Genomic DNA, 27823 nt, shown 5'->3' on the forward strand with positions numbered 1-27823 from the left:
CCCAATTTAATGATTAATATAAATGAAGAGAAAATAAATAACTTTATTTATTTTATTCGTTTCATTTAGGAAAAGTTAAAGTATCTCCGGACGCAAGAATGAATTTAGTCAATGGATATTCACTACAAATTAAGAATTCTGTACCCCAAGATGCCGGTGTTTACGTGTGCCAGATAGCAACTTTAGAACCACTAGAGATAATGCATACAGTAGATATTCTAGGTAAGATTTCTACATATATCAAAACTCCCTGCTTTTAGGCATTGCTTCCGATGCATTTTGATAATAAAACACTTCCCAATGCACAGCTTTTTCATCTTAATTTTCCACTTAATCTTCTTCTTTTATTTTCGAACCAGTACCACCTGTGATACATCACGTGACATCCGGTGGTAGTTTACAGGTGAAAAAAGGGACGCCTGTGTATTTGGAATGCTTTGCAACGGGGAATCCTACACCAAATATCACATGGACACGGAAGAATAACATATTGCCGAATGGTAGGTTGTAGCATATTCATGGACACATCCGAATCCCTTCTCCGGTTGAGCATTACATATAATACCCCAGAGAGCTTTTATATAAATCGCACTCATGTCATAGTGATTGTTTAGTTTAGAACACTGCGCTGTGTTACTTCAGGCACCAAATTTGAATATTTTGTGATTGAATAAGTATATAACAGCGATATTAGTTATATGCATATCTGAAAAAGTGTTTAAATGTTTGAAATGGAATTATATCACTATACTTAAAAGCCTTAGGGAGGTTTTCCACTTTAAAAGAACATGGAGATGTTGAAAATGATTTTTCCACGATTTCCATTCAATATCTTATCTGATTCTCTAAGTGAAACTGCAATGAAAAGTTTCTTATTTGAACAGATTTTAATAATTTTTCTCATAAGTTTTTCGATAAAGATTTAAATTAAATTTATTTTGAAAAATAGATAATTATAAATTCCTATATAGTACGTGTTCCTAATCCGAAACAAAGTAATTGTAGATAAAAAGTTTATTTCTTTTTAATTTCCAAAAAAAAACTACAAATGGAGGTAGGATTCAAACTCCCAAGTTTGACTGAAGTTTATTCAAGTAAAATCTTTTAAGAAAAGATCTGTTGTTGAATAATATTAGAAATTATATTACAAACTTTTCTGTCATACTACAAACTCTTAACTCAGAAGTTTGTCAAATTGCAAATTTTATTATCAAATATGCAAATTTTTTTCAAAAAGTTTTTTTTAATATTTAAAATTTTGCAGGTAATAAATTATTAGTTTTATGGCTAATTTAGACGACAGGCTTTCATATCAGTTGAAATTAGTTCAAGAACCTAGTCTTTCAGTTCTGGTCAGAAGTAATGCCAACGACACAAGTAAACTGGCTACCGTATTTTTCAAACAGGTTTAATACCGCTTTTAAACCGTATTTTCAAAAAATTTTAAATGCTTTTTATGTTCAGATTTAATTCTTGAAATGCAATTGCAGAAGATTTCCAAGTATATTTTGCTTTCAGACTTTGAAAAGGGGAATCTGGAGTGCAATGATTCGAAGCGTAAATCGTTGCTGAACTTTTTTCACTCGCAAAAATTAATAAAATAATGTTTTTTAACTTGCTTTGACTCGGAAAAATTGATTTTATTAGGTATCGTATAACTACAAGATTAAAGAAAATAAAAATATAATATTAGCAGAGCTCAAATTAAAATTAATTTGTGTTTTATATTTCTCATTTATCTTTTTCAATAATATGGTCACTTAATTTTTATGCAATGAATGAAAATTCTTTAAAAAAAATCATGAAAATTGTGCACATTGCGCATTAAAAAAGAATCTGAGATGATTTATCTAAGGCTAAATTTGGGTAGCGATACTTTGTTATTTCTTCAAAAGACAAATATTAGGATTGGAAAATACAAAGTTCAAAATGAGTGTCCCTTTAATAATATTTAAAATTCTAAAATTTAGTAATTTTACAATTTTTGAAAAATCTCTTTTAAAACGATTAAGTTTTTCTAAACTTTAAAACATCCTTGAGGCATAACCTTAGACAAAGGTAAATTAAACTAGCATGATTTTTAAAATAAAGAGGTAAACTTTTTGATTTTGTTTGTAGATATTTTCAATGAATATCAAAAACGAAGTTTTGAACTCCCTTACTATACTGAAATATAAATTTTTAAAAACAAAATAAAGCAAAAAATAAATAAATAAAATAAGAATATACAATATGTTTTCAGTATATTGGAATGTAAAAATATCCTTATGATATTAAACATGTTTCTTGACCTACAATCAGGTTCGCCTATAAAAAAACTCTTTTTTATAAGGAATTAGGGGAAGGCTTTCAGGGTTCGCACGCACTAAAGTTTTGAACACTTGATATTCTCTCCCATATTCCTTTATTAAATCTGACATATAGCTACATATTTTAATAACTAGTCTTGGGACATCCATTTCCTGAGAAAAAGTCCAGCTAAGTCCAGCTTTAACACACTAAAATTTAACCTTAATCCACGAAAAGAAGTGAGGACACTGCACCAAGTTGAAATTTTCATTCGAAAATGAGTCGATTTTGTTTCTGGTTTACTTTAGAAATATTTCTTAACCCTCTAACGGGTAAGACCGCCTCCAGGCGGTCTTCACAAAAATCACATTTCCAGCGACAATAAAGGTTTTATTTATTTAAAAGTGCTATAATGTCCTCGGTAATAGTCTTATAAACATCTCTTGAAAGTTTGAACTCATTTTGACTCTTCGTTTTGTTGCTATTCCCAGTTTTGTGTGACTGATCAGAGAAAAAGCAACAAAAAATATTTGTGCAAAAAAACTCATTTCCAATTTCCATAAAAAATACCGATTTAAAGTTATCTGACTAAAATAAATTTAGTTTTTACTGAAAGATATGTCATTCTACTTTGTATATTTTATTTTAAAAAATTTGAAAAAACTAAAAATGTGAATTTTTGAAGCAAAAAGAGTTTCAAAAAATTTTTATATCTTTTCACCTAGCGCCTAAACTAAAAGAGATAAGGAAGAATGGATGGTTTTTTTTTTACTTTATTGGATCATAATTATCCTAGAAAACATTGTTTTAGAACTTTTTTTTCGCATATTAAAGAAAACACCGTTAGAGGGTTAATTTGGCAAAGTTTAAACCCGATCAGAGGACGTAAAATTTTGTGAAGGTTATAACACAGATGAGATTATTAACATTCTCACCTAATATTTGGTATGATGAAACTTTAGAATGAACATCTTTCAAACTAAAACTTTTCTCATTCAAAATTGTTGAAATGCTTTTAAGATAGTAAATTAATATATGTAAATGACGTCATCTTTTAGTAGTTTGAAATATTTTAAGTAATTTTTAATTAACACAGAAGATGGGTGATTGAATGAATTTGCCAAATGAAACGATGGGGAAGCTTTTTGAGCAAATATTCTCCGATGCATCCATTTTATTTCAAAGAGGAATTTTGATATTCTATTTGTTATAAACTTTTGCAAATTCCCTCAGTCCATTGAGCAATATACATGAAGATACATTTTAACAGGTGTACTGTGTGCTCGTTATTTATTTCCAGGTGAAGAAAAATTATCATCGCCAGCACTAACGATTGAGAACATGGATCGACACAAAGGAGGTACTTATATATGCACAGCAAATAATGGGGTTGGACAGCCGGCAACTAGTCAAGTGCTGCTACATGTTCTGTGTAAGTCAACACTCAAATTAGTTTCAATTGCTGCAAATATTTTCATCTGTCTGCAGTGAAAGTATGTACGTTAGGTAGTTAGGTAATGTACATTGGTGCACAACCCCTGTTAAAGTGGCAAAGGCAACTCCTAGGGGTAACTTTCATTTCTACCTAAGCATCCACTCAGGGAAATATGTACATAGTGAGTGTGACTCAATACGAAATATGGTGGCTGAACGAGAGGAGTGTGGAAGACAAAGAAAAGAATCCTTTTTCCCTTTGAATAGATCCGTGCAAACAACTTCTTCGGGCGGTGTGGTAATTCCATATCATTCGACTTCTTCATACACCCACAGAGAGCTTTCATGTGCCACTTCTTTTGTTGAACAAATTTTCCAGCAATGAGGAGGATTTTCGTTATATCCTTTTGAATAATAATATCTCATCCTTTCGTATCATAGAGCTTTTTGGTGCAAAAGCGAATATTTGCAGTTATAAAATATTTAAATATTCATTTATTACTTTGTGAAATGAATATACTATACCAACTACACGAATTCTATTGCATGAATTCATTTTTTATTGAAATGAAAAGACATTAATCCTTTCTTAAACTTTCATTCATCATACCCATTGCAGTTGGCCCTCTGGAGACTGTATCATGTGATATTAAACTTTGTTTAATTTGTTTAATTAGTAATTGTGTCATCACAAAACTTTATCGTAAAATTATATTAGCCTAGTTATGACTAGTAAACATGTGTAATATTAGATGTTCTCATTTAATTGTACTGACTATGCAGATATTTTTTTTAATTAGGGGAGACTGGGGCAAAATTTTTCAAAATGAAAATTTCAATATTCACTATTTTCTAAAAATAGAAGAGACTGAGGCTTGAAATTTTTATTATAGATAGCCTTCATGAACCTTCTTAAACTTACAAAGTTTCAAGGGATTCGAGGATGGATTATATAAAATAAAAAATAATGAAATTTTGATCCCTATTTTTGGAATATTTGGCATACAGAAAATATCAATACTGATTATCTCAATTTAAGCACATTTCTCGTTAAGATAGAGAAAAATTATCTTCGACAAAGTTGTAGAGGAATAAATTTCCTATAAAAATATGTCTATTTGATATTTTTAACGTTTGTGAGAGTAAAATGTCACAAATTATCCGAAAACTGACAAAATTTGCCCCAGCAATTTTGAGAATCTCCACAAAATCGACTTTTAGAAAATGATTCGAAAATGACATTCCTTTCAAGATAAAGGAAAATAGTCTTCTGTAATGTTGTAGAGCAGTAAATTTCCTAAGAATATGCTCATTATAAAACGTTTAAGTTTTCTCAGAGGTCATGAAAGAATTAAATATGCGTTTTGACAAGTTTTGCCCCAGTCTCCTCTATGTCTTGAACCACAGGAAACACATGCATACATTTTTTAAATAAGTGAAATACGAAATCAACATAAGAAATCGATAACAGTACAATTTTTGTAGTATACTTGTACTTCCAATTAAAACAGAAACAAATTAAACTGATTCATAGGTCATTTAAAATTAAAAACTTTTTTCAAAATTTTCATCTTTTACTGCTCAATTTCAAAGAGAGAGTAGTATGTATACAAGGGGTTTTGGGATTATGCACTTCCGGTACTTCGGCACACACAATAATGCATTTTTGCCTACCATTGGGAACCAATTTTTGAAAACGATTTTCAAATGCCCCTTAATCCTTTAAGGGCGAATGGGTCACCGGTGACCCAAAAATGAAACTTTACGGCCTTTCAAAGTTGTATTTTGCTCTAAAAACTTAGAAAAAATTATTTTTTCTGACCCTCAATTTTAGACCTTCTCGTCCTTAAAGGGTTAACCCTTTAAGGATGAATGGGATACCGTTTTGTTCCAAAAGTAAAAAGTAATTTTCGGACTATTTACAGGATAAAATAACTTTCTATAGCCAAAAAAAAAGTTTTTGTTTTTGGGATACTGGTGTCCCATTCGTCCTTAATGGGTTAATGTATACTATTTTGTGACGTGGGACACTTGAAAACAAATGATTATTTATCAGAAAAAATTCTTTTGTCTAGGTAATTTTTTTTTTTAATATTTTAATAATTTATTGAAGACTTGAATTTTTTTGTTCTGACTACTTTTAGTCCACACAGAATTCGTTCTACGGTCAACTAATTCGAAAGAAATCTTTCTTTCGAAATCTCCAGATTAATAGCGAGATTTTCTAGATACATAATTTCATTTCGCAGGGCTTTTTCGGTCCGGAAAATGTGCATAATTCCAGAACCTCCTATAATCAGCTCTTTTTTTATACTCGACTGTGGCCTGAAGTACAATCGATAAAAGATACCGGTTTACGGTCTTCAATGACCCCTTAAAAATGAACATTATCTCCTGACGTTTTTACCTTTTCCCACTCATCTTATATCTCTTTTTAAAATCCATTTTTTGATTTATTACGAAAACAATGACTACTTTTTATTATTTTCTGATATCTTATAAAGGTAGTCAAGGAATATTTTATCTTTGGACATTTATGATTGAAAAACGTTTCAATATTGAACGTTCAAAAGTCTAAGTTAATCCACTTAACAAAGCCTATTTTTCAATTGAATTGTTTAAAATTGGATTTTTTTTTGAAATTTTAACACATTATTTTTCCGTTTTATCAACCCTATCCGTTTTGCAAAACCATATTTCGTGGATTATTTCGAAAACAATCACTAGAACTTTTTATTTTCGGATATTTTTTGAAGATAGTCAATGTGTATATTTCGTTCATAGACTATCATAGACTATAGAATTGATTTATCTTTTTTGATTTATAAAAAAATTCTACTAGATATTGGTCTCCCAAATAAAACAAAATAATCTAGGACAGTCTTTATTCCTTTTTCCATACCCTCCTTTTTCCTTCCAAAAATGTGATTTCTTTTATTTATTTCAAAACGGATTTTAGATTTTTTGTTAAATTTTTGGATATGATTTAAATAGGATTTAGACTAGTATTTCGTCCATATGTCAACAACCTTAGATCACTCATATCGGTTGCAATGTCAAGGTTTAGAATGAAAAGGCTAAGAGGGAGAAAAAATCTCGAGATAATGAATAATCCTTCATGGATCGGTCCGGTTGGTGGGGTTACTGAAGACCATTAGTCAATATCTGGCACTGCTTGACCTCCATCCCGGTGAAAAATTTAAAAACAATTGGATTATATCGCTGTCTTTTTAAGTTCGAACAATAAATTTAATATACGTTAAATATTTCTCTAAAATTATTGGTTAACGCTCATAGGAAAAGAATCCAGTTTACAAGTTCAAGCTTTCCAAAGTACTCTTTTAATATAATTCATATTTTCTAGTTTAAAGCGATTAAAGCTGCTGTTCAATTTAATTAAATTTTGAACAAAAGTTAATTTTCGGTAGTCTATCGATACAAGTTACCCTAGCACTCTAGAAATTTCTAATTAGTACAGTTTTAAAGGAAATTTAATGCTCTACAACTTTGTGAAATCCATTTTCCTCTATTTTGTAAGGAAATACATTTATCGAGCTGATTTCTAAAAGGTAATTTTGTGACCATTCTCAAAAATGCTGGGGCAAATAGTACCAGGTATGGGATATTATCACATTTTGATTTGCTTGCTTACACCTTTTTAAAACACAGTTTTCTCTACCTGAACGAGAAAAGCGCTTTTCAAGCTATTTTAGAAAAAAACACACAAGAGACTGCTAATCGTTTGACCAATGAAAACAAAAAGCGGCGAGATGTGGAAATGACGTTTCTTCTCGCCGTGACACACTCGAAATTGCTTCGGTCTTTGCACCTAACCTTTTGTTACTTTTTACCCCAAGTGGTCATTTTTAATAAAAGGATTTCTGGAGAAAACAATCTCTGGAAAATGCTTAAACGTATAGCGGCTTCGTATTCAAAGAATCTAAATCATTTAGGAATTTTACCAGTGCATAAATTTTGGAAAATAAGTATAGGTCAAAATTGATCTCTGCTGTAAGGAAAACATTTGAAAAATAGGGATAAAAATTACAATATTTTTTATTTTCCGAATTCCTTGTTCGAATTCTAAGAAACTTACGACTTTGAAGAAGGTCTATGGAGGCTATTTATGGATAAAAATTAAGCCGCTATCTTTTTTATATTGAAAGATGTTGAATTTTCAAATTTTCAATTTGTGATTTCTTGCCCCAGTCTCCCCTATACTTTGATAAAGATTAAGAATTTAGGTACCACTCGTTCTATCTGATAAATCGATGTGTTTTTCCTGCAGTGAAGGAAAAACATTCTTCAAATTCGCATAACTTGTTAGGTCAAATGATAAAAATAGCTAATCCTTTCATAAAGGGTTATGAAAATAAGCTTAAAATGTGTAGGAGTGTCCTTTCGTACAAAAAAACTAGTATTATTTGCTAATTTACAACATACATATCTCTTCCGCTTTGAAAAGTTTAGCCATGGTTTTCAAAGGTCTCATTTTATTATGTTTGTTATGTTTTATCGTATAAACTTACGCACATGCCTCTTCGTTACAACTCTCCTTGTTGATTTCGAAAACTTTGTCACTGCTTGCAATCAGAGGCAAAATGGGAAATACATTCATATTGACGAGTGACGGAAGCACTCTAGAATAATAAATTCTTTTCAGATAAAACACAATAAAAACACGTCAGCGAAATGGAAAACTGCTTGTTTCTGTTCAACTTGGCCTATTCTACGATGGGATAAATTATTGCTTTCGAGGGCAAAGAATAACAATTTTACCGCTCGACCGGGATGAGTTCGCTATTTGCCATCTCATTCTCTTTCATTCTTGTATTCTATATCAAGTTGTTGGAGAGCTGCCATGAGTGTCTTCATTCCTGCTCTTCATAGTTCTAAAAACAAAGCCAGATGTATTCATGCAATTTGATTTTTTTTATTGAAATCCCTTGGGGGTTGAGAAGTAGATCGCCGAGAATGACCCAGAGGCCCAGAGTTTAGGGGATATAATTAATGCATTAGGTTTACGATTCTCTAAGAAGGTCTCCATCAATTTCGAATAACACTCCCAGTGATTTGCTAAAATTCTCATTTTAACGACAATTTACATTAATGCCAAATACTGCGCAATAAAGGAAATGTTGATAGAATGGTTAAAATGGAGCCGCCCATTATGGTCATTCAAAACGTAACGGAATAAACAATGAGAACTCTGAAAATAATAATTTTTTTTAATGGGGATCTCTTCTCGTAATTGAATTTCAGGTTACGATGCTTCCAAGAGTTATCGACAAATGATTTTAGAAGTTTTCGACATTTAGCTATAACTCCTGAAAGATTTATAAGTAGGGGGTAGTTTCGGATGACGGACATTTTACACCACTCGATTTTTTCCTAGAATCTTTAATGAATTTAACCTATGAGTCATTTCAAGAAATGTTAGTTATAAGGGTTATAGGACTATTTATCTATTCATTGAGTAGGATACATTAAGAAGCTCGTTAAAAAAATCAATTGGTACTAAGGTTACGACATTAAACCAACATCTACTCGTGAAAATAGATTTATAATCTTAGAAAAAGTAGCATAAAAGCAATGTTGTTAAATTTCCATGAAAGAACAACTTAAAATATGAATAAATAAATCAATCATTTATTTTTTTTTGCAGTCCCACCAGAAATAACCCTAGAGAGACCAATTGTTCATTCAAGTGAAGATCAGGAAGCTATGTTAGTGTGCATTGTACATGGAGAAACCCCACCTTTGGTAAGTTAATGAGAACTTAATTAAAAGTTGGTTAAAACCGCATGATATAGGGGAAAGGCTCATAATTTTGACCAGTTTCTTATTTTGAACACTTTGAGGATAAAATTGGATACTAAAAATAAATTAATTAAAATTATGGATTTTTAATCCAATATTTGACGAATAATGAATTCTATCTAAATATTTGTTCTTTTTGGAAGATTTTAACACTAAATTCGTTAAATTTTGAATATGATTTAAATTGAAATTGCTTTGTTGAAAATTCAGTGTGAGCAATTGCTAACGCGAAATATGACAGAACTTCGTGTTTACTTTAGTCTTATTTAGCTGTGGTGAAGTACTAACAATTTTTCTTCGCTTTTTTTTGAGTGATATTATTGAATATTGTGATGATTCACGTTAATGGTGATTTGTACATTTGACCTGAAGTGAGATTTGCCTTGTGAATTGGATTTTTCGTGTGAAAAATGGGAAATTTTTAATTTTTTTAAAAATTCTCAAGCATTATAGCAATGAAGATTAAAATTAAAATAAGAAGAAACATTTTTATTAAGTCAGTAGAAAAGTCAATTAATATGTAAATAATTCAAAATGGTCAGTGACAAAATTTTCTTTTTTGCGTCAGTAAAAAATATAGAAAACATATTATAGAAAACATAATAATCTCCTTAAACCAAACCAAAAATACCAGAATTCCTCATAATTTTTTTATCTTCTCTTTGCTAAGAATATACGTATCACTATTTTGGCCATTTACAGTATATTCCAGTTTATTTACTCACGGAATCTTATTTTTATTGAGCATTTTTACCAAAATACTACTCAATCTGGTTCAGTCAATAAAAATCAAGAGATATATATCACAGTAATTTAACAACCAGAAAATTATTGAAATCTAAAAATTTTTAGGTCAATCGCCAGCAATAACAAATACCCGAATTAATAAACGAATCAATAAAATGAAATGAAATAAAAATTTTAATTTTTATCCTTTCATAGTTAATACATATATCACGAGATTATAAAAACAAAAGGCTTCTAAAATTAAAGACAATAATCCGAATCAATACGTGCAAGTTAATTCTCTGTTACACAAAAGTCAGAATTAAATAAGCCAGTTAATGCAAAATTCTTCGTACTGCAATATAATTTTCATTTATTACATTTATTACTCTTTATTACGCTATAATTCATTGCTCTAATTAAAAAAAAATAGCAATATGCACAATTATTCAATTTTACTACTTAATTATTAAATAGTTTTTTGAGAAAAATGGCTGAATTATTGCTGAGGAAATGTTTGTTATAAAAAAATGTTATAACATAAGTTACACAGTACGAGATAAAAATGGGGTTTTCGGGAGATCCCCGTGTATTTACAACAAGTGTTTTAACGCAGATATGGATGGGAAAGTTTCACGCTGTTGAACTTTTATTCCAGACTCATTTGCTAAACGAATATAAACAATTTTGAAACTTACTATTTTCCTTTAGTTTCTCTTGAGTATTGATTACTGAAAATATGCAGGTAATTCCTAAATAATTATTTTTGTCCTAGAAATCTTTATTTTCGAAAGAAGTGTTTGAGTGAAAGTACTCCACCCTCCCTTATCTATGTTTGAAATGTCAGATAAGCTTAATTTAACTGCTGGTACTTAACCCAATGAGACAGATGTAATCTAGAGAGAAATTACAAGATCTTTCAAAAGTTCAAATTGATATTATAAACTTCAAAATTATGATTTTTCTATCCTTACCTGTCTACGACCGAAATATTCATTGGAATTAGTTATATAACATAGGAGAAGTAGGGCTTGCAATATGATAAGGCACATTTCCATTAAAAAAAATACGAGAAAAAAGCTCAATTTAAAAGATGGTCCAATTCAAAACTACCCCACTTCCGTCTATCAAAAAATTAATGAAATTGCTAGGGCCAATTTTGAGATAGATCTTGAAAACAAGGATAAATAAGTTGAAGAATGAAGATATGGAGGAGGAATAAATAATATGTCTGAAGTTTATTTTAAGTCAGATGGACACACCTTCGAAATGAGTCGAAAGACGGCTTAGCGTCATTATAACCAAAGTGATGATTAGGCTTATTCTCATAAGTTTCCTACAAAGCTGTCTATCGCTCTCGCCTTAAGTCGTTAGTCTGCCTAAGCCATTATGGAAGATCACTAAAAACCGAAAGTACTAATTTCTTTCCGTTATACCCGGTTCTTAATCGATTCGTAATTTTTGTCCGGATGTATTTTATTACTAGTTATTTTGGGTTGTCTTTTGAGTGATTTGTGAATCGGTTCAAAACGATTGTGAACCAGTAAACTGTAAACGATGCAAAAATATTTTTGATATATATCATCCAATTTCCGAGTTCGAGCATTTCACAAAGGTTATGTTTTCCCATCCCTATACAATATAATTTTAAATTTTGGGAGGTACACTTTATTGATGTAGGATTTTGTAAGCCAATGTCTTTGATAATTTCCATCAGGCGGATTTAAAAGTCAAAACTTAATCGATTTTATTGTATTTAATTTGTGCTTACCATTTCATCAAAATTGAATTGAAGAGAAATTTTTAAACCTTTTATAAATTTCAAACAATTTAAATTGGTTATTATAAACCGATTATTGGTTATAAACCGAGTCATCCGAGCTTGGCATCGTGCAAAGCATAGGCACTGTCCTCCAGTTCTTCAATCGTAATTTTTTAATGGGGTATTAATAAATGTTTTATTACTATTATTAATATTATATTTCAGTCAATTTTTTATATCCATTTAAATTTATTTTACAAAAACTTGAATTAGTAAGTCCAATGGAAAGTGTTTTTCCCTGACTTCACAAATTATTATTCAATTAAGTAGAAAGAAATTTTAAGGTATAAAGTGGAATACTAGGGTTTTCTGCGAATATCCTGTAGGGAAATGTTGGCAGGGTCCGCACAGAGTGAACCTTCAAACAACGCAAATTTTCTCTTTGTTTGCAAACAGCTAGTTCGTCATTTCTTAGCCATAAGATAGATCACTATAAAGTTCATGAAACGAGATGAGAAATGGTAGGTTGCAAACAAAGAGAAAATTCGCATCGTTTGAAGGTTCACTCTGTGCGAACCATGCCTACATTCCCCTACCGCTTATATTTAAAATTATTTATTCAACATTTTATTTATTTACCCGATAAGCCTTTTTCAATAGCACACAAAAAAAAAGTATGAAAAGGCAAAAATGGGTGAGAAATTGACATGATCAAAAGTTAAGTATTTTGCAAAAGCTTAACTGTATATTTTTGCATAAATGGAGATTTTAGACTGAACATCAATGTTTTTTTTTCGTTATTTATCATCGTAAACCATCAAAGAGAAGTGTTGACTAATACTATATGTATCTGGAATAGGGAATAGATATGGAGTTATTTCAAATGGATGTGCTATATATGTCTTTGGCTTGAGTATATAGGTCGGATATTGATTTTTTTGTACGGTGGATGAACACTAACATCTGAAGAAGGAGAGAGCTTTTAACTGTTTTGAGTGTCATACCACCCATTTGGATTGTCACATGCTAGAAAATGTGAAAGGATTGGTTTTCCACAATTCCAACATTCAGTTATTGGCACCTAAGCCCTTCAAACTTATTATCACTTGAATTGTCTTTAAATATTTATCACATAAGTTTAACTGTGTGCTTGGAATTAATATTTAAGTTTGTTCTTTTTAACTCTGTGGGGAAAAAAACGCCTTTTACTATTAAATTACTCAATCTGTTATAGAAAATTGCCTCTTCATTGTGATTTAACGTGAGAGGCAAAGTAAAAGATCTTTCAATCAAACTGAGAATGATAACAAGCACTGCATGATTTCTTTTCTGTGGAATTCATTTATATGGTTTATTTTGACAAAAGTGTTGCTTTTTTTGCTGTTTCCTTTCGCACAACCCCGGTACTAGTAGAGTCCTAACTCAATAAAAGCTCTCTTATTTCCACTACGCGACTCTTCACATGTAGTGACACGTGATGACATATAGCAGTCATTCTCAGTGCACGGCACGTGCTTTACTTCAACAGAATAATATTTCTATGTTGAGTTTAGTTTTACCAGTAATGTATCTTTTCTATATGTATAAAAGTGGTGAAGGTCGATTTTGTTAGGGAAAAGCTGCAAAGTATTGTAGATTTTATATGTAAAAAGTGACAACCGTATAACTTGTTTGCAGATATACATTTAGATTTAGTTTTGCTTTGTTTAAAGGGGTTATATCTACCAAAATACTTAAAATTGACGGTCTCTTTTTCTTGTGAATTTCTAGGGCTATATGACTGATGATTCGAGCAATATGGAATTATCATAAGTTATTGTCTTAACTTGACCTCTTGACGACTACAAAAATATTTTTTATTTCAATTTCGTAAACAGAATTGCGGCGCAACAATGCGTAAACTCAGGGTCGATTAGCAAATGTCGAATATGTTTTATTCGATTGATTTAGGGGAATGTAGGCATGGTTCGCACAGAGTGAACCTTCAAACGATGCGAATTTTCTCTTTGTTTGCAAAGAGCTGACCTACCATTTCTCATCTCGTTTCTTGAGCTTAATAGTGATCTATCTTATGGCTAAATGCCGTCTACACACTAGTAGAAATTTTTTTTAAAAAATGCTTTTTTTTTTAAATTCTGACGTTTCTGCCTATAAGGATAGGGGAAATTTTCTTTAAAAAGGCATTTTTTAAAGAAATGTCTACTAGTGTGTAGACGCCATAAAGAAATAACGAACTAGCTGCTTGCAAACAAAGAGAAAATTCGCGTTGTTTGAAGGTTCACTCTGTGCGAACCATGCCAACATTCCCCTAATATTTTCAGAATAGATGCTTTTAGAAATGAAGTCTCTGGAGAGATACATGAAATTATTAGAATTGATAAAGAATTGCATTCATAGTAAATAAAAGAAGTCGATTTTTAGATCAAAAGCCAATGTTTTCGCAAGCTGATGCCAAAATGGCAAAAATCAATATTAAAAAAAGAATAAAGTAAAGATTCTATCTAAGCATCTACAGGAATTTGCAAGACAATAGGATAAAATTATGATTCGAGTTCTATTACTAACCGAGAAGCACCTAAAAACAATCGATTCTCGATTCATATTAATTGATTGATTCATATTCATAAGCAAAGTAGCATAATAATGAAAGTAAAATTACAAATCCGATAATTTTATTCGTTCTGGTAGGTATAACCCCTTAAGGGGTTACGTGGGTCAAAATGTCTTGAAAATACAATATTTCATCTCTCACTTTAAATTAAAATAATGAATTGATACGCATATTGAATAAAAGATAAAATATTTTAGACTGTCATTAAAATTTCCAAAATTATTCCAAAATGTCTTTTTAACTATCACGGTAGATGAATGTGGACATTTTGCACAAAATTTAATTTTTGAATTTTAAGATTTACTTACTGGTTTTATTTGGGTAAATAGAAAAAATACGAAAAAATGCTTTTATTTTTCTCCTTTCAAAATTCAAAAGGATTTGTTTAAAATTACCCTTAAGGAAGTATAAAAAAAATTATATGAAACATAAGCTCTAAGGATATTGCCATTTCATTAAGTTGAAGCAATTATAAAAGTCGTAATACTTCTTTACTTTACCGTGACTCTTTTCCCAATTATCGTATCATGCGAAAAGGTAATATGTAACTTTTAAAGAGAGTTCCACATGAAATTTTAAGCCTACACTTCTTTGAGAGTTATTACCAATTAAAGCTAATTTTCTGCTGTTTAGTTGAATAATGGAAAACAACATTACTAAAACTATTTTCACAATTTTAGTCTAGGGTGGGACTCCAAGGGTTGCGTATAATTAAAATAAACCACACTCTCATTAGGATATGCATTGAAAATGGAATAATTTTATTTTTTACAGAATGAATTCTTTTTTTAATTTTTGCGTTTCAGTAATAGTACAGTGTCACTGATAGATTTTGTTTAGTACAAAGTATTCAAATGGGCGTGGCAACAATTTCTCTCATCCTCTACTCCAGCCATCGACTTTCAAGAGTAGTTTTTCATTTAACCCTTTAAGGACGAGAGGGATTTAGATGACCGTGCGAAGAATTTTGTGTGTGAGTCACCTGTGACCCAATCGGTCTAGAAGGGCTAAGTAATATTTCTTAGTCCTTAATATAAAGATATCTACTGTTATGAATTATGATGATTATAAAATTTAGTAAAACTTTTCCTAACGTAATTTTCATGAAAAGGAAACGTAGATTTTACGAAAAAGACACGTAATTTTCACGTCATTTAAATGACTTTCAATTCTGATAATTCTACCGACATAAATCTTACATTATTGCTAGTAATTAACGGTCTATTAAATTAATTCCATGCCATTCTTTTAAATCAGTTCTTCACATTTTACTCAATAAATCGTCGCTTGTATCAGCGATCGTCGTGACTTTGCCCTACTCGTTAATTATAAATCTTTGTAAAAGAGAAATACACAGTTTAAACGAGCTGTTGATTTAAATGAAATTGAAAATATTTTCAAACAATACTTTTTTTTACCTTTTTATAAAAAACCTTTCGTTGCATCGTGACTTTTCCGATACATTTAAAAATGATTATGGAAGTTTTTAACAAGCTAACATACGTAAGTTAACCTACAGTGGCGGCCAAAATAATAGAATCACCTCCGCAAAGACCACTATTTTACCTTTAGCATTTTTGTTTATTCCAATTCGTTTAAATAATTTTGATATAGAAATGTTCGGGCACTCAATGGGTCAAATGGTAGAGCACTCGCTCTATGATGCAAGTGTCCCCTGTTCGAATCCCCTTTAGGTCACCAGAAATTTTTCTGGCGTTAAAGGTGTTCGGATTGCATCCAGTGAGCTTCACTGCACTTGATTCCACGGGGCATGGGACTGACAACCCCATCCCGTACAAGAAAAAATAATAATGCATGTCTAGAAATCCCCTTGCGATAGGGCCTTGTTCCTTAATGGAATGTTGTGCCAGCATTTATTATTATTATTATTATTATTACAGAAATGTTCAAATAATTACCTTACGTCAAATAGGTATTGTTTTGATCGCTAGGGGTCTCTATTTTTCACAGAATAGATCAATAGTGAAATTAGGTTTGAAAAGCACGATAGAACCACTTTCATTTAAATGAAAGAATGTGGTCTATAAATCGTATAAGTTTAAATGAAGCCATATTTAGAAACCATAAATGACAGTTTTCCAAGTTTTTTAGCTGAACTGAATTTCACTATTGACGTATTCTTTGTTCTGTGCGGCCAAAACAACCCTTATTCCACGATTCTAATAATTTGGAGATTTCTACTTCAGAATTATATCAACAAATTGGGAAAAAATACAAAAGTTAAAAAAATATAAGCTTTGCAAACTGATTCTATTATTTTGGCCGCCAGTGTATATAAGCATCTGTCTTCACTTTTCGAAACTTTTATTCAAAAGTTTCAAAATGCCGCATTGCTTTGTACGAATTTAAATTTTTCATAGCTCAATTTCCATAAAAGTCTTTAATATGTAGTCTGTAGTATTTTATACTGATAAAATGAGTCACTAATTATAGAAATTTAGGAAGTTTGAAGTAATTCTCGGAAAACTCAACATTTTACCTCTGAAAATTTGTTGAAAATTCTGCTTTTTCCTGTTGAACTTGTTTTAAATAAGTTATCATTTTTTATATTATTTAGAATTTGTTAATAGAATCCAATGATAACTCATAGAAAAAAATAATTTTTCGAATGGGAGTGCATTGACATATTTGTTTTGCAATTAATTCTGTTATTTTCAATATTATAAAATTACATATGTTAAAATTTCATATCACAAACGCGAAAGTAATGCAATAATTTCATAAAAAATTACCAGTTCTAAGTTTGTGTTTGAAAGTCTCCCATTTTTATTATCAGAAATTATTTTAGAATATTCAAAGTATATTCGAAAGTATAATTTGTTTCTACCTTCTCAGTGACGTCTGAATAATATTTTAGATATGCTAATTTTGTTACTTGGGTATCCCTTAATTCAATAAAGATATGTAAAAGAAATCTGAAGGTTGTTTTTAGTTTGAAATTAATCTAAACCTTTAGTCATTTTTTTTGTACTTTAATTTTAACTCCTTCAAATAAAGAAAAAGACACACAAACTCGATAAAAGCATAGTTTGGAAGATATAGGAAAATTAAGTTTAAAGAACACTGACGTTGCCTCTAAAGAATCTCATTTACCATAAGCTTTAAGCTAATCATTGGTCATTGTTTGATCTAAATAGTTTGAGTAAATAAGACTAACTAGCTTCTCATACCAAACATTCAGTTGGATTTATAGAAATGTTCTCATTAATATAAATGTATTTCCCTGAATTGTAGTAAAATAGGTCACAATTCGAAAGACTTAAGAATAGTATAGTTGTTCTTAAACACTATAACAATACACTGGCTCAGTGTATAGTTCAGATGCAATAACATAAGCATTTCTGCACATAATGAAGAGAATGAATTGTGATTATTCTCTATTCTAAAGCAACTAAAGCAGTTCAAACGAGGTCACAGTTCTATGTAGAACTAAAGTTCCCATTTTGTATCTTTTAAAAACATATTTTTGTTGTTCACAGGTGACATGGTACATGAATACAATGCAATTGCATACAACAGAGAACTACATAATGGGTTCACGGGGATCACGCCATACGCTCCTGATACGAAAAGTAAATCAGTATGATTTTGGAAATTACACATGCATGGCAGAAAATGATCTTGGTCGAACGAAGAAGAGCATCTTGTTGACTGGAAAACCAAAAACTGCAATTTTCCATTCTCCGCCCATCAGTCAATGGGGAGATAGGTTAGTAATTATTCACCTTCTTTAGATATTATTGTCAAATTCATATACAGTGGGACCTCGATAGAGTCAATTAATTATTTCCAGGCCTGTAGACTTTATTGGATTCGTTGACTCTATCGGAGTCCGAAAAAATCAATTAAAATGTGAAATTTTGATATAAAGGGGTATTATTTTATGTTTGTTCTAGATCATTGATAAATTCAACACGATAGTAGAATATTTTATTAAATTAATTCATAAATTCTATACCCTCTGGCTCAAAAAAGTCGTGTGTTTAGGCAAAAGTTGGAGATTAAGGAATGATTTTTAAGAATATTTTTATTATTAGTGAATATACTCAGTCTCGGGATTACCCAAATTTTCAGGACCGAAAAACGCACGAAATAGCATTATGCATCAAGAAAATTTGCATAACCGCAGACGATTTCTTTTCAATGAATTTGCTTAAAAATTTTAATTTTTTATTACTTATTTTTGTTTTTGATCTAAATTTTCTTTTGAGATTCTGATATTTTAATGAATTTACACATTTTCTTTAGAAGCGTAATTTTTATGATCGTTTATCATGTACATTTTTTTAAAGAAGTAAAAGGTCTTTAAAAAGTTGGAATAAATTTAGAAAAATTTCTTCACTATGTTATATTAAAAAAATCTTGCATCCTGTAGGTTTTTCGTAATTCGAGTCGTTTTTTTTATTTTTACCATATGATATTATTCACTTACAAATTAATGATGGCTCAAAATTCCTTACATTGTGATCATAGACCTAACCAAAAAATCTTAAGACAAGAGAGAAAAGACAAGAGAACAACTTTTAGTCTGTCAAAAAGCTTAAAATCACGTAAAGAAAATTATTTTGTTAGAAAATGATTACCATTACACGGTTAATATACCTACGAATTTTATCAAAAAATTACCATGTTCTTACATAAATATTTTTTCTTGTGTTCAAAGTGTTATACGAGCATCAGACCTAAGACTTTGCCATATGGCTTAACTGCTTTAATTTCTTATCAATCACGATTTTTTAGAAAAAAATTAACTTAGGATTGAATTGTTAAAGATAAATAATCTATTAGGTTCTCAAAAAACCAATACAATTGCTCGCTACTTAGGATTTTGAGGCCTTAGGGAACTGGGCTAACCCTTTAGTCTGAAGACCGCTTTACTTTGATACACAATAAGACTAGTTATTTCGAAAAGATCGTAGTAAAATCATATAATATTATTAGTTCAATGATACAAGAAAAGTTGACTCTATCGGAGTCAAATTTAGTCCAAGTTGACACTATCGGAGTCCATAGAGTAAAAAATTAGCTGTTGACTCTAATGGAGATTGACTCTATCGGGAGCTGGCTCTATCGAGGTCCCACTGTATGTAGAAAATGTTTTTACCATTATTCAGCCGAGGAACTTATTCTTTAGCTATTTATATTCTAAAGTTTAGATGGTTATTTTATTTTCATCAAATGTTTATTATTGCTTTTTTTGTTGTTTACTGTATTCGACAACATTATAGCGGTGATAAATAGTAAATCCATAGGGAAATAAGTAATATACGGCCAGTAAATATACATAAGGTTCCCTTTTTTCTGTATTATTTATTTATTTATTTATTTTTATAATCCGGTGGACAAGATAAATTTTATCGATTCATTTTGGTACTTATTTTTTGTGAATGTGCTTAAGTTTGTACGATTTTATAAAATCGGATTATGATCATAAAGTAATAATATAAAAAACCCTAAAACAACAATTCATTTAACAGACATATTTTTCTCTTCCATCTATAAAATCCGTTACAACATTTATTGAAGATCGTCTAATTTATGCATTCGGAATAATTGTATTTTCCTCTGTCAATCTAAATTTTTATAAAGTTTTTCTCTTTAAGTTTGATATTTTTATCCTGGGAAAGTGATAAGACAAGCAATCTATTAATAAAATAGATTTGAAAATTAAATTTTTCACATTAATTAAAAGTAAAACAAATGACTTTCAAATTATTTTTAGGAGTTGACGTCTGTCATGAAGACTAAAAACAGCAGCATATTGTCTCAACTCTTTTTCGACATAATAAAAAAATATTTAATGTTAGCTCTAAAGCTTATAATTTGTTGGACACACTTATCCCTTTAACGACGAGACAGTTTTCGCGGACCGAAAATCAGCAATAAAAATGAAACCAATGAACAAAACCAGTAAAAGGTCTTAGGGGAAACTGGGGCACCACCAAACACGGGGTACCACCAAACACTAATTTTTATTTCTAAACTACTTGGACTATCTCGACCATTCCTTCAGTGGACATGGACAAGCATCCATATAGTGCCTATAAATTCCTGTAGGTCTTATCCTCTGAAGTCGAATATCCGATTAAAAAATCGCAGTGTTTGGTGGTGCTCCGTGTTTGATGGTGCCCCAGTTTCCCCTATGGCCTTCGAAAAGCCAACAGAGTCTGATTTGGTGTATTTTTTGTCTCTATGAAAGATAGGGACAAAAATAACCTAAAAATTAAAGTAATTTTTCTAGCAATATTAATGAATGATAATTTTCAATCTAATGAAAAGTATTATGTTTGAGTATTCTAGTTTCATTTCCCAAAACAGTTTTCCTTAAAAAAATGGAAGTATTAAAAATATTTAAAATGAATTTTCATTATGAGAATTTAAAAATTCGTCATTTTTTAGCTCAAAAATTTAATATATGGCAAATAGCTGGAGACTTCCAAAAAATATCCTAGATTCCTTCAACCTTCTATTTTGCAATTTCGTACAAACATAAGGAAAAAATAACTTTAGGTAGTCAGGAAAAATTATTTTCTTTGTGGGACACCGGTGTTCCAATCGTCCTTAAAGGGTGAACATAATTATAATCAGAATAATGATCAGATGCAGATTACATTTCCATAAGCTTCTGACTAACCCGTTACCCGGCTTAAGCCGAGGAGCGGCTTAGTGAGAAACTGATGGGAATTTAGTCAAGTGATTATTTTGATTATATTTACGTTAAGTCGTCCCTCGGCTTAAGTTGTAAGTGTGTCAAGCACGTAAGTAAGGGTACAACATTTAAACTCTTCCTCAGGTTTACAAATTAAACAAAAATTATTTTTGGGAAAAACTTATGAAACCTAAAAACATGGATCGTTCTGTTATGGTCTCTACACACTAGTAGAAATTTCTTAAAAAAAATGCCTTTTTAAAGAAAATTTCCCCTATCCTTTTAAGCAGAAACGTCAGAACTTTTAAAAAAGGCAATTTTTTACGAAAATTGCTTCTAGTGTGTAGACACCATTAGATTTTACTCACATTGAGATGAATTGGATAAATCGGGTCAGAATTTATAAATCATTTAAATTATATTTTCTGAAATTTTCATTTAAGAGTTATAAAAAAAAATAATTCCGACCTGATTTTCTAAGATATTTACAATGTTCATTACCTTGCAATGGACAAGAGTATTCACAATATATTCATAAGTATATACAAGTTTATACAAGTATACAAGTTGCACTCATCTTTTAATAGAAAATATTTAGTGTTGGCTTCAGATCAATGTACTCTAGTAAGTAAGTTTTTTTTAAGTACAAGTTTCGGAGTCAGCTGGTGAATTTATAAAATTTTCTAATGTTAATTTCAGGAAATATAATTTAAATGTTGTGCTATTCTACGCTTAAGAACTAGAATAAGAGAATTATTATGTGAAAAATTTATAGAAAATATGCTGCTTTTATAGTTCTAATATTGACTCTGACGTTGTTTATTTTCTTCAGTTCTTTAGCTTTTCGTTAGAGATTTTGTCTTCTTCTTAAAATCGAAAAGATCTAATTTTCTCCAAAGGTTTGAACGCGTATGGATCTTTCTCAGGTGTGGAAAAAAAACCGATGTGAAGTCGCAATCAACAATAGGGAAGTCCGGAAGTCGTCTAGAAGAAAGAATGACTCAGGGAAACACATCAACTATTTCCAGAGCTTTTGGCTCGGTCACCAAGCATTCAGGAGTGGTCAAATCTTGCAATTTTTCTTTGAGAGTCGTTTTTAAAAATTGTTTTAAATGAAAATAGCAGAACAATTTACAGAAATTTTGAAATAGATTTTTTAATAGTTTGATAAGTGATAGAAGACCAAAAAGAATCACCAAATGCATTGGTTACATTAACGTTCCTCATGGTTAATTGAGATACTCAGAGCAGAAGTGGTCTTCTTTGTATGCGCTTTTTTTTCATTCATTCATTTTCAACCGCTTATCCCTATTGGGGTCGCGGGCCCATGACATCCAATCTAGCAGCCCACGCCTGTCGGTCCTCCGCCACTTCAGGAAGATGTTCGGGTTCGATCCCGAGGCGTTCCAAGGCAAGATTCTGAATTTGATTCAGCCACCTTGTCGTAGGTCTGCCTCGAGGCCGAGGTCTCCTCACAATGGCTTGCATAGCTTTTCTGGGGAATCTTTCTTCATTCATGCGTTGAACATGTCCATACCATCGAAGTTGTGATCTCTCAACCCGAAGAAGCAGCTCCTCGACTCTTAGTTCCTCACGAACGGCCACATTCCTCACTCGATCTCTACGAGTGATTCCCTTTACCGCTCGAAGGTACCTCATCTCGGCAGCTTGTACTCGCGATCTTACCCTTTCGGTCATTACCCAAATCTCATGACCATAGGTGAGAATAGGAATGAACACAGCTTTGAAAACCGATAATTTAGCCGATCGACTAAGCTCGACCTTCCTCAACACGCTTCTGCCAAGCTCCCTCATTACTGCAGAAGCCTGACCGATTCGCGACGAGAGTTCTGCCTCCATCCTACCATCACTCGTGAATAACACCCCGAGATACTTGAACTTCTCCACCTGTGTCAATGAGTCTCCACTTACATGTAGAGTGCATTTCACAGATTGTCGGGAAATCACCATTACCTCCGACTTTATGCGACTTTGTATGCGCTTTCCAATCCCAATTAAAATAAGGTAAGAGAAGTATATATCGGCCATGTACCTTGTATCGGCCAGCTTGCAGAAGATATCGGCCACCAAGATAAAAATGAATATTTAAAAATTACTAACCACGTTTTACCAATTATCTAATACAAAATATATTACGTTTGTTCATATATGATCTTCTGAATTAAGTTTTTCGTCAACTTTTTAACAAAATATAATTATTCATCTAATTAATTAAAACACTGTGTCAGAGTCTTAATCAAAAAGTAGCCATTTCTCAAATTCTTATGATTTTATACTAGAATTTCAGTGACACAAAATAAGGAATTATACCTTATTTAAATTATTTACGAAAATGACTGAATAAAAAAAATACTACTCAATTATTCTACTTTTAGTATCAGAACACTTTTTAATTGTCTCGCTACGCATAATTAGAATTAATTTGTTAATTGAGAGGAAGTACGTTTTGTTCCAAGTACAGAGCTCACCGGCCATTTTTCATCGCATTTCGATGTCATGTTCGCGAGCAGTTGAGGTTATGTCGGTAATGTTTTTGTTGTGAAAAAGGATTTCCTCAGTGTGAATTTCGCATTTTATCAATGTTAAACATCTTGAAGGAGGTCTTTTAGAAACTGCAATATCAGAGAAAAGATTGAAAAATGTGCTGGATGTCATGACGGCACGAGAATCTTCTTGAAAATGACTGCAAAGTATGGAGTGTCCAGAATGATCCTGAATGATAAACTTTCCGGAAGGCATTCAAAAGGGAAATCACTGGTAAGCTTGTACTACGTAAGCTTATGAACCGGAGGATCGTGAATCAAGCCGAAACTGGATTTCTTATCCTTAAGTCCGAGCTCCAGGATTGGATCAAAAATATGGTGAAAATTAGAAGATGCAGACAACCTTCACCAAAAATCTCCCTGGAAAGTGCTAAAAAGTGGTCCTGATGGTTGGGTTCTGGTAAGGGGTGGATGTCAGAGAGTGTTTCTTCGAGTACAACGTAATCAATTAGAAAAATATTCAAATTTATGATTTTTTTTGGGTTTTATTTTCCGGCCGATGCCTGCTACACTCCTGGCCGATATCTTCTTCATCTGCTTTTATATGGCCGATGCAATATGCGCAGTGCATGATTGCAATTTTACCATTTTTTTAACTAATTTCTCTAAATAGTAAGAAATCAAATGTTGATATATAGATAAATGTAATACTGGAGTTCCAATTGGCATATTTTAGAATGTCAAAAACTGGTTTAGATCATTTATTTTAAGCGAATTATGGAGTATTTTTCTTAACTGGCCGATACATACCTCCCTTACCTTAGTCTACTTCTGCTCTGAGCGTCTCAATTAGAGTAGAGGGAAGTGGGGTACCTTTGAAATTGGGCACCTTTGAAATTGGGATTTTTCTCCTACACAGAAAAAAAATTGTAAAAATGTTCGTAAATGTTTGTGAATTTCTATGGGGGAGTTAAGAAATGCTCGTGAATCGTATAACCCACAAATATGTTCGTAAAAGTTTGTACTTTTTCACAAACATTATTCGTAACATGATCACTTGACGAGCATTTTTTGTACTTTTACAAACATTTGTTCGTAAATGTTCGTAAACACACAAAAAAAATGTTTGTAAAATTTTGTCATTTGTTCGTAAATGTTTGATTTCCTGTCGAATATTTTACGAACAAATGACAAAATTTTACGAACATTTTTTTATGTGTTTACGAACATTTACGAACAAATGTTTGTAAAAGTACAAAAAATGTTCGTCAAATGATCATGTTATGAACAATGTTTGTGAAAAAAGTACAAACTTTTACGAACATATTTCTGGGTTATACGATTCACGAGCATTTTGTAACTCCCCTATAGGAATTCACAAACATTTACGATCATTTTTTCAAAATATTTTTTTTTGTGTATGTTTAAGTTGAACTGAGCTATATCGTAATGCAATTTAGCTTTTCAAACTGTTTGTGCAGCTAAATTATATCATTATAAGGTTCAATTTTTTTTAAATAGGTGAAAAATCCCAATTTCAAAGGTAGGGGGAAGTGGGGCACCTTTGAATTGGGGCAGCTTTGAAATTGAGCTGTTTTCTCCTATTTTTAAATGAAACTGGACCTTATTATAATATAATTTAGCTCAACAAACCAATTGTGAAGCTAAATTGCGTCATGATAAGGCTCAATTGAATTTAAAAATGGGAGAAAACAGCCCAATTTCAAAGGTGCCCCAATTCAAAGGTGCCCCACTTCCCCCTACCCCACTTTCAAAGGTGCCCCAGTTCCCTCCATTAAATTGCAAAGCCAGCCAATGGTTTTTATTATTCGATGGTTTAAGAACAGGCTTTCAAAGGTCATTTGAATAGATTTTGATTTGTAAAAACACAAATAACAAAGAGAAATCCTTTAGGATTTCAAAATTAATTAAACTTGTATCATGTTTGTAAATTAGGCACTCTCGCAAACGGAGTAAATCGTCCAATCTGAAAGCTGAATAAGGCTTGAGGAATTACACGATTCGTTATAGAAATCATTATTTGAATAGTTTTGATTCCATTGAACATTGAAATAATATTTGCAAATGGTTTTGCACTATCCAAATTATCCACATGTATGCAATATGTAATATCTCACTTTGAAATATTCCATTTCCCCAGATATAATATTTCATGGGCTGTGGATTCTCATACCCCAATAGAGGAATTCAAACTATTCTTCAGAAGACTGCCAAAAGGTCGCACAAATGACGAAAATAATGAAGATTCCGGTGGTTTTCCGGTTGGATTCAGTGAACAATTACAACCTCTTCAGCATCAAAGTCAGCAGCAGCAGCAGCATTTTGGTCGGCGTGGTTTCTATCGGCGAGTAAGTGTCTATTATACATGTGCTCCTCCAGGATGAAATTGTGGAAATTTTAATCTTGCCCGTCCGTCATTCACTAACAATACTACCCTATGGCACTGACTTAATGTAATTTGCATCACATGAACATTATGTCCTATTTCACTCGACGCGCATTCAAAATGAAAAGGCACCACTGAAGTGTGCATTGTGTGGCAAAAGTTTTCTACTTAAAACTATATTATGTGGTCCCTAATATGTTCATTGGCATTGTACGGTTTTCCATTGGATAGCTTCATCACCTATCCCAAGTTTTGAAAACGGGCTAGAGCTCATGTTCAAACAGAGTTGATTAGTTTTGTTTTATCTTTCAATTTTCTGAGTTAAATTTTCAAAACTGCAAAATTATTTGGTTCAATTTTGTTTTTATGCGAGATTTTCAATTTGTTTTATTGGAATTTACAAATTAATGAACAGAAGAGGATAAAATAACCTAAAATAGTTTTTTTTTTTATTTTAAAAGTAAACTTTTACTGAAGCTTAAAACCCAAAGTTTCACATCTTACAAAATAGACCACGCCCTAAATAAGATTAATTTAAACAAAAACATAACTTTTATATACAATATCTTTTGAAACTAAGAAAATGCACAAGTTCGTAAGGCTTTAAAGGGAACGTAGCATCAAACATTTTACATTTGCTTTCATTTTAAATACAAGACATAAGTCCAAATTAGGTTATGGTAGCCATCCTTTATATACAAAACAATATCGGGGTGCTAGTAATCCGGAATACGTGATAATTCGATTGTGAGTGGAGCTTTTGGGAAAAATAATCGCGTAGATTAAACTGATTTCGATTGTCGTTATCGATAAAATTGGTACGATGCGACTGTTTACCTTCAAAATTCAACTTGGTATCACATTTTCATAGATTCAGAATTGTAAATATATCGTTTAATTAATTTGAAGAATCAAAGTTGCCATAAGCTTACCTTAGCTCATCAATAATAATAATAATAATAATAATGGTGGCACAACGTTTCATAGAGAAACTAGGCTTTCCCACAGGGGGAGTTCGGGACATCCATTATTATTTTTTCTTATACAGGGATAGGGTTGTAAATCCCATTTCCCGTGGAATCAAGTGCAGTGAAGCTCACTGCTTGCAATTCGACACCTTCAACGCCAGAAAAATTCCTGGTGACCTAAAGGGGCTTCGAACCCGGGACACTTGCATCATAAAGCGAGTGCTCTACCACTTGATCCAATAAAGTGCCCATCAATGGCCATTTAGCTCATTAATGGTCATCTAAATTTTATTTTGTTTGTTTAAAATTTTTGTTAAATTTTAAATTCGAAGAAGTGGATTATCAAAAATACGCATCAAATATTCTTTCGTTGACTTACAATAATTTTTTCATCTACTTCTCAAACTCCACGGAGAGAGCAGTCTTTATAGTTAAGAATTTGAAAATACTACACAGAAAAAAATATTTTATAAAAATGTTCGTAAATGAATAGTGAATGGAAAAAACCTGTCTTGTCTCTTTCAATTTTTATTCCATATAGTATGGAACCGTACCTTATCAAATGTTCGTAAATGTTTGTGAATTCCTATAACCCACATAATCCTATAATCGTATAACCCACAAACAAGTTC

The 27823-nt window shown here is 31.4% G+C and overlaps 1 protein-coding gene across 1 annotated transcript in view; it reads left to right on the plus strand.

Moving 5' to 3' along the window:
- The window catches only part of LOC129799561 (protein CEPU-1-like), a 76968-nt gene that overhangs the window by 32128 nt on the left and 17017 nt on the right, over positions 1-27823 (plus strand). Inside the window, exons 4-9 of the mRNA XM_055843579.1 lie at positions 70-222; positions 360-500; positions 3590-3721; positions 9389-9486; positions 18143-18372; positions 25978-26185. Coding sequence (XP_055699554.1) covers positions 70-222; positions 360-500; positions 3590-3721; positions 9389-9486; positions 18143-18372; positions 25978-26185 — 962 coding nt within the window. The remainder of the gene's footprint in view (positions 1-69; positions 223-359; positions 501-3589; positions 3722-9388; positions 9487-18142; positions 18373-25977; positions 26186-27823) is intronic.

This window comes from Phlebotomus papatasi, chromosome 1, assembly GCF_024763615.1.
Source record: "Phlebotomus papatasi isolate M1 chromosome 1, Ppap_2.1, whole genome shotgun sequence".
Classification (NCBI taxonomy): Eukaryota; Metazoa; Arthropoda; class Insecta; order Diptera; family Psychodidae; genus Phlebotomus; species Phlebotomus papatasi.